The 7743-nt window shown below is 40.0% G+C and overlaps 3 protein-coding genes across 6 annotated transcripts in view; all 3 read right to left on the bottom strand.

Annotated features, from left to right (window-relative positions):
- LOC104808649 overlaps positions 1 to 2108 on the bottom strand; it is a 4811-nt gene extending 2703 nt beyond the window's left edge. The window contains exons 1-9 of the mRNA XM_010534378.1: positions 1850 to 2108; positions 1416 to 1739; positions 1213 to 1314; positions 1073 to 1132; positions 930 to 1008; positions 705 to 852; positions 497 to 620; positions 212 to 392; positions 74 to 138 (exon numbers count right to left, since the gene is read on the bottom strand). Coding sequence (XP_010532680.1) covers positions 74 to 138; positions 212 to 392; positions 497 to 620; positions 705 to 852; positions 930 to 1008; positions 1073 to 1132; positions 1213 to 1314; positions 1416 to 1739; positions 1850 to 2023 — 1257 coding nt within the window. The 5' untranslated portion in view covers positions 2024 to 2108. The remainder of the gene's footprint in view (positions 1 to 73; positions 139 to 211; positions 393 to 496; positions 621 to 704; positions 853 to 929; positions 1009 to 1072; positions 1133 to 1212; positions 1315 to 1415; positions 1740 to 1849) is intronic.
- Positions 2109 to 3761: 1653 nt separating this feature from the next.
- LOC104808648 (tetratricopeptide repeat protein 7B-like) lies at positions 3762 to 7209 on the bottom strand. Of its 4 annotated transcripts, none has more exons than XM_010534373.1 (6): positions 6902 to 7209; positions 6168 to 6460; positions 5840 to 6092; positions 4541 to 5748; positions 4304 to 4457; positions 3762 to 4219 (listed from the first exon to the last, which is right to left on the bottom strand). In XM_010534373.1, exons 2-6 carry the CDS (start codon positions 6429 to 6431, stop codon positions 3897 to 3899), a joined length of 2202 nt encoding a protein of 733 aa, XP_010532675.1. In that variant the 5' UTR covers positions 6432 to 6460; positions 6902 to 7209; the 3' UTR covers positions 3762 to 3896. The 4 variants fall into 4 exon arrangements, with proteins under 4 accessions (XP_010532675.1, XP_010532678.1, XP_010532677.1 ...); XM_010534376.1 differs by having other exon boundaries at positions 6941 to 7209; XM_010534375.1 differs by lacking the exon at positions 6902 to 7209 and adding an exon at positions 6775 to 6870.
- LOC104809091 (glycine-rich cell wall structural protein-like) overlaps positions 6438 to 7743 on the bottom strand; it is a 2776-nt gene continuing 1470 nt past the window's right edge. Inside the window, exons 2-3 of the mRNA XM_010534989.2 lie at positions 6941 to 7201; positions 6438 to 6538 (exon numbers count right to left, since the gene is read on the bottom strand). Coding sequence (XP_010533291.1) covers positions 6438 to 6538; positions 6941 to 7201 — 362 coding nt within the window. The remainder of the gene's footprint in view (positions 6539 to 6940; positions 7202 to 7743) is intronic.

Here is a 7743-nt window from a genome sequence, read left to right as displayed (position 1 = left end):
CTGGCCCTGCCGCTATACCACCCTGAAAAATGAAGAATCGAGTTTCAGAAACTATAAATGATAGCAAATATACAAAGCTACAAGAGGTTTTTATAAAATTGATCATTGCCTTCAGTCCGTCTTCATGGAAACCATAGCCTGAAACAAGAAAATTCTAACAAAGATTAGATGAATCTAGAAGTAAAAGGTGGTTCAAAATATATATTCTCACCTTGATATCCACCACAGAACCATAGCCCACGTTTTCCTTGAACCTTGGAAAGCTCTCGTGAAGCAGTCAAGGCGGCAACAGAAGGAATCGGGTGACCAGTGGTCCATTTGAGCAACGTCTTCTTCGGGTTATAATCGGGATTCAGTGTCACGAAGAACGGTTCGCTCTTCTCTCCAAGATTCTGCATATGGTTTAACACATCGACCGATCGATCGATACTTTTGACAATCAAGTATAAAGCCCTTCTCTTCATCTTCATCATGCCAAGAGATTGTTTCCACATACCTGTATTGTATTGAGCCAGTACGTTACGCATACTTTGTTTTCTGTGGTCCCGAGAAAATTCCACGCGCTCCATGCTGTTGGGTTCCGGGGCATAAAATCTGTGTCACGGTGGAGATATATATCGCTGACAAGCGAAGACCATGTTAATGAATCAATTACCTTCTGCATAATTTATAACCAAATAATTTCAACACTAAGTTGGCGTTACCTGTAGACGTATTGAAAAGCACCAAGAACCCTCCTTTCATCGAATGTTGCTTGTTCCCCAAGCAACCTCAGAGCGTGTGGGGCGTGCATTGCCAATATACATCGATCAAATACTTCCTCCGACCCATCTTCATTCCTTACAGTGACACCTGCAGGTTTTGGATTCCAAAACTATCTTACGAGGGAACAATAAGTTCAAAGAAGATGTAGAGAGAGAGAGAGAGACCATTATCAGTAGTAGTAACCGATTGTACTTCACGACTTGTTCTGATTTTGCATCCTCGTTTTTGCAGTTCTGTCCTAACCTGATAGTACATATATATAGACATAATGATCCATAATACTTGAAAAAATCCATCATTTGAGTACCTTCGCCACATAAGTATGCGAATGCCCTGCAACGGTAAGCAACTGTGGCCTTCCAAATAGCTGAAATGACAGATCAAGTAAAGATGCATCGATAAAATCGTATGAATGGAAGTATAATATATCTTAGGTTTAACGCGAACCTGAAGCAAGTGATGGTCGCGACAGAAATAAAGAACAGTGAAAGCCGAGGAGCTCAAGACACGATCATAAGGGCATGACCATATCGAACAACATAGCGGTACCTGTCCCAAAACATCATCCAATCTCCCTATCGATCAATAGATTACAAGAAAAACTGGATCAAATCAGCCAAGAATGGATGAAAAGGCGTCAAAACTCTCACCACATAAGCTTTCTGAAACAACTCGGAATAGCCATGAGACTTGAGGAATTGGCCCAACGTCTCGGTACGATCAAGATTAGGGTTACTCTCTAGTTCTTCAATGTATCTCAAAACATCATCCTTAAACTTTACCATTTCTCTGATCATTTGCCAGAAATGGGGATTGAAAACGTTACTCTTCTGAGCAAACAAGCTCGAGAGGCCGTTTCGGCTTCCCCATTCAATTCCTCTCCCACTGTCAAGGCTCACTGAGAAAGACGCGTCTGAAACCTCCAAGTCCACTCCAAGATCCTCGAAGAACTCCATCATGTTGGGGTACGTTACCTGTTAAATCGTTCATGTAGAATCAAAGAAGGGTTTTTCTCCTGAATTCTTAGAAAAACAAACATGCAGAAGTTATTGTTTGATTTCCTCTGCATGGGAATTCCACGTACGCGATTGAAGACCATGAAGCCGATGTCCACGTCAACACCATCGAAACGCACCGTTCTAGCATGGCCTCCCAAGTTTTCCTCTTTCTCGTACAACACCACTTCGACTCCATCTCTTGCAAGAACATGCGCAGCTCCCAATCCGCTTATCCCTCCTCCAATAACCGCAACTCTCATCTTCGATATGTTTTGTTCTAAAAGTTTTATCAGAAATGAAGATTGGACCGATGAAAAATCATCTCCACTTAGTTATGTGATATATATAGAACTCAATTCCCATTCAAACACAAAATAAAAATTATCCATAAAGGAAAAAAAATAATTTTCATATTGAGAAATGATCTTTAATGACTAATATTAAATAATGTATAAGCACCGAAATGTGACATTTGGACCAATGAAAAATCATTTCGACTTGGTTATGTGATATATGTAGAATTCAATTCCAATACAACATGAATAAAATGTATCGAATGAGGATAAACAATTTTCATATTGAGAAGTGATCTTTAATGACTATATTAAATCATGTATAAACACCAAAAATGTGACATTTGATAGGGAAAAGTCCTAACACTTCCTTCTAACTCCAGGCTTTAATTCTATTTTTAACAAGTGTTCAAATCATGTATAATTTTAACTAATATTTTTAGGGTGTAAATAGAAACTATTTTTTTTTTAATACATCATAAATATTAAGATCTAAAACTCTATGATAATTTATTAAAATATATTAATATGATTAAATACTGATTTCGATAAGATATTGAAAAAACTATCATAAATTTAGTTGTCCGTTGGCATAAGTATACTAGTGCTAGTTGGTTCATTCTGAATTATTTTAAGACATGTTTATCAAATTTTAAATGGATAAACGCATGGTTATATTGACTTATGAATGTGGTAGTATTTAATCAGGCCATGACTTTGTTTACCTACATACCCTTTTTATTTTTGTCAGTGTGGGTTTCTACATAAATCCCAATAATTTTTTGTGTGAATAATTAAATAATAAATATATGATAAGATAAAGAATGGCGATAAAGTGGATTTGGCTGAAATATGTCAAAGGAGTTGGAATTTGAAAAGCCCACGTCTGTGGACTTCACGTGAAATATTACAAATAACGTTTTCATTGAAAAAATAATAATTAACCAAAAAAAAAACTCTTAGAAAATCGCCGTTATGTCTCGAGAGTTTACTATATGGATACATATAAACAGCCATATTCAGACAATCTTTTGTACAATGTATTAGAAAGAAACTGAGTTGTCATCATACTTAATGAAATCAAAATTAATCAATCTTTGATTTTATTAACGACAATACATTACAGATAATTAGTAGTACATTACATTTGTGGATATATTTCATGTAGAAGACTGAGCATATGGACTCGAGGATTAGCAATTCGCCATTGTCTTTCTGCCTTTAAAGCATGGTATTGGGGCAATCCTGTCGGTTATTTGAAAATCGAATCAACTTGATTTATATCGAACTGATTAAAATTAAATAATCCGAAATTTATTGAATTAAAAAATCGAATCAACTTCGATTGATTTATATCTGAACTGATTAAAATTAAATAATCCGAAATTTATTGAATTCAAATTAATCGTAGATTGAATAAATCGAAACCCGAATTAACGGTAACCAAATCAACCGAATATAACCGTTTTTCAATCTATATATCACCGATTAATATTATGTATGTTATATCTAATTAGACAAATTAGAATAATGAAATTTGTTTTATAACTATGGTATATAACAAAGTGAGGTCCTTCAAATTTGTTTCATTTACTGTTATAACCGAACTGATTTTTTATTTGGTTGTTATGTGATTACAATTTTAATTAGATCGAACCGATTAAAATCAAATTACCGTTTTGTTATGAATTTTCAAAACTCGAAATAACCAAACCGGTCCAACCTTAGTATGCTATGTAACTTCTGTTTCCATCAGAGTCATCCACTCATGCGATACATAATACAAGCTGAAGCAGTCAAGAACAATTTCATGCAAGCCAAAAGGCGGAAGGCCAGAGTTTCATCTGAAGGGTTCGACCGGAGAGGTTTCTTCAAGAACAACAGCAGCCCGAAAGCATTCGGCCGCGTCTCCATCTGGTGCACACGGGTCCGCACCGTAAACGAGCCCGAGGTTGTACCAAGCTGCATGGTTTGTCCTGTCGAGCCTGATTGCATCTGTGAGGAGACTTCTAAGAACCGGCAGACATTGGCTACACCTACATAGCTGCAGCAGAACACGAGCCGCGGATGTTAGGCTCTGAATATGCGTAGGCTCGATGTCTAGAGCCGTATTATACGACTTCAAGGCCTCTGGCTTCAGACCCTTTGCCTCGTTTAGCAATCCTGCCATAAGAACAACAAAAAACTCGATCGGTGTCCATGGAAAGTGACCAGTCATCATTGTCAGAGATATGGAACCATCCATACCTATGGAGTGCCATCTATTAGCTGAATAAGGCTCAATGGCTTTGGATTTCAGAAGACAGAGCTCGGCGTCTGTCCAACTGACCAAGCTCGTGTACACGTTAGCCAGGTCAAGCCATGTCTCGGCCTCCATTCTTTTATCTTGCTTCTCTCTTCCCTGACACGGGAACGGTAATTTCTTTTTTATATCAAAGATCTGAACTTTACGGTGTTTTGGGGGTTTTAGAGATCAGAGTTCACCTTCTCAATGCTTAGGCTTCTATGTCTGATCTGCAGAATAGCTAGAAGCCGTGTGTATGTTCTTATGGCATTCTTCAACCGGCCTTGCGCTTCCTCGAGCTTAGCTTTCGTTTTCAACAGCTCGTGTTGCTCCCACTTCGTGGTTTGATCCATGGCTGCATCGATAACAGCCTCTGCCTCGGAGTATCGCTTCTGAGACGACAGTATACGAGCCAGAACAATGTATCCTTTAACGTCAGACCCGGATTCTATCTGCAGAAGCTGTTTCGCGTAGTGGAGAGCCACCTCGAGCTTTCTCTGCTCGGCGTTTTCCAGGCAAAGACGGAAGATAACATACGGGTTTCGCTCCGTCATCACTTTCTCTGCTGTTTCTAACGCGTCTAGAGCTTGAGATTGCCCGAGACTCCTATCCATGTCGGAAACGGCTGACCTTGCTTCAGCAGATAGCAAAACGGCTCTCAAGCAATTCGCTACGCTTATCATTTGGCTGCACATCTCGTCATCCGTCTTGGAAACTGCTTCACCGGCATAAGATAAACCGTCTGAAATGTAGATCGAATTCTCTCCACAGATCTTGGAAGCGAGTAATAACTCGAGCAAGCAGCCATGCCTCTCCTTCTCGTCGAGCAAGTTCCTCAGAAGATTCAAAGCAACAATGTTCTGACCTTCGGCATAGTAGCACAATGCCGAGGTATATAAAGCTTCTTTCCTCGAGACGAAACCCGGGTGCAAGTCCTCGACTTGCAGGGCAAGAACCCTAGATTCCCCGAGAATGGCCAAAGCATAGGACAGATGGTCCATGACTGAAGGGTCCCAAGAAATCCTCCTAAGAGTCGATTTTCTTAGCAATACGAGCAGCAGAAGGATAGCTTCTTCCACATTGTTCTGTGGCACAAAAGAATCTTCTATCTGGCAACGGAGATTCGGAGGTTTCCAATCCACGCCACCGTACAGAAGAAAGACGGCGAATTCCTTATGTATTTTCCCAGTGGTTTCAGCATCAAGATTCCAGCGATAGAGAAGAGCCCGTCTATACGCCAAGATCACGTCACTGGATGCACCAGCGAGCTTGCAAAGCTCCGGAAACAGTTCAACTGCTCGGTTCAGAGTTCGGTTTAACTTGAGATCAGAGGCTAAAGCTTCAGAAAAACCTTCGGGCAATGCAGATTCAACTGTGTCCAAGATCACTCTACAAAATCGGACAGCTTCTGAAAAAAGATCACGGAGAAAGGAGAAGATCGATTAAATTCATTCCCGATACGAAACCGAGATCACATTAAGGCTCGACAATGTATGTACCATCGAACCGTCCAAGATGCTGCAGTGACTTGGCTTTGAAGAAAACAGCTTCGAGGAGCAAACTGATGGCATGAAGAGACATCTGAGAGGAAACATCACTCTGCAAATGGCGGTTGGTTGGTACACTTCTTCTTGAAAGAGAGTGTTTGATCTTAGACATCACGGAAACTATATCGATCCCTTCGTATACGTGAAGGGCAGCTTCGACATTCCCCTTCTGATACTCTAACCTTCCCAGAAGAGCCCTAGCTTCCTACAGGGTAAGGAAATGGTTTCAAGCAAAGGTACCATCAAAGGCAGAAACCGGTATGAGATTATGCATGGAAACCTCGTAATTTAGAAAGCCGCTTTCCCGAAGAGAGGATTCCGCTTCTTCTATGTTGGTTTCGTCCGTCTTGGACACGAACGCGGTCTCCCCTGTCTTGGAGGAAAACCCTGACGCAGAATAGTCACGAGTCGCCAAAGAGTCTGAAGAATCGGCTGTTGCTTCATCCATGGCGAGTTGTTGTCCCGACCAAATGCACTTCATCATCTTCTGCAACTTAGATTTGATTTCAGACGACTTGCTGTCTATCCAGTTCTTGAGCGACATGTCGTATCACAACAGCACTTGAAGCTTTCCTGCAGAATTCGATGGAAGATCCAGATCAAGATCAGTGCTAATGCCATTGAGGTCGTATACCCAGATCAAGATTAGTGCTAATTATGAAGATATAAACACCAAATGCAGCCCTAATGACATCCAAAACGGCATGATGCGATCAAATTACGAAAAACCCAGAAACTGTCGGCAAAAGAAACACGAGAAACACCAGTCGATTGTCTCTTCGACTGAAACTGGAACTGAACTGGTCGACGCGAAACAAGCTCGACGAGACACGAAAAGGAAACAAATTTCTGAAAACCCACTGATCAAAGATCAAGAAGGGAATTACGCGGATTCAGCGGAGATTTCATCATCAAAGGCGAGATTAAAAGAAAGATGGAATGATTGGAAACAGAGCACGAAAGGCGAGAAATTGGGATCGCTAATTAAGTCCAAAAGTGGCGTAAAGCTCGTACCTTTTCCATGGCGGAAAAGCCCAAAAACAAAACACATACAAGAATAAGCGAGCCCACCAAGACAAAACACAGCACCAACTCTGTAGTAATCCGATGAGAATCTACAAGGACCCTGTTCTTCAATCTCTCTCTTCTTCTTCTTTTCTCCTTTATTTCCCGTTTTTGCTGGATTCAATGGGACACAGGAAGTGGGGTTTGAGTTTGGAGCAGAAGAAGTTGTGTCTTCTCCGAAGTAAATGACGAAATCCAACAGAACACTCCATTCCCATGTCAGAGGTGTGAATGCAGAAAGTTTGAACGCTGAAAAAGGTAACGTATTGAACAGTCGCACTAATATCGGAGTCCGATATTAATATTATATTATTATATCCTTGATATATGGTACCAGCTAAATTATTAAATTGTGTGAGATCGATTCGTGTGATTATAAAATTTTCATAAAAATATATTATAGGATGATATTATATTGTTCGAAAGTCACTAACCTAGACATTTTAACTTTCGAGAATACATAAGGATTTTAGTATGTATATAAATAGATGCATGGGAAGAGAGATGGGGTCATGCATTCTTCAAAAATTCCTAAAAAACATGTCGAATTTTCGATTAACGCGGATAGAAAAATGAATTAAAAAGAGTGGAAATTTATCATTAATTTGATAATATAATGAGTCGAATAAAACTCATTCGGAGTGATACAAATAAAAAAGGACATGAAGCTAGAATTTCAGTAATTTCTTAAACGAACAAACACTGTATGTATGGACGTAATCTCCATGCATTCCATGCAACGTGAAGTCTTTTGACCTCAGTGGTGGCCGATGCCGCCGCCGCCGCCACCC

This window comes from Tarenaya hassleriana, unplaced genomic scaffold (assembly GCF_000463585.1).
Source record: "Tarenaya hassleriana unplaced genomic scaffold, ASM46358v1 Cleome15, whole genome shotgun sequence".
NCBI lineage: Eukaryota > Viridiplantae > Streptophyta > Magnoliopsida > Brassicales > Cleomaceae > Tarenaya > Tarenaya hassleriana.
The sequence above is the reverse complement of the archived record's forward strand: the minus strand, read 5'-3'. Positions and strand labels throughout refer to the sequence as shown.

Coding starts and splice junctions, on each gene's coding strand:
- LOC104808648 (XM_010534373.1), bottom strand. CDS start 6,431: ATGTCGCTCAAGAACTGGATAGACAGCAAGTCGTCTGAAATCAAATCT. Junction 6,093..6,167: donor GCGGCTTTCTAAATTACGAG/GTTTCCATGCAT, acceptor CTTACCCTGTAG/GAAGCTAGGGCTCTTCTGGG. Junction 4,458..4,540: donor GAAGCCTAAGCATTGAGAAG/GTGAACTCTGAT, acceptor TTCCCGTGTCAG/GGAAGAGAGAAGCAAGATAA.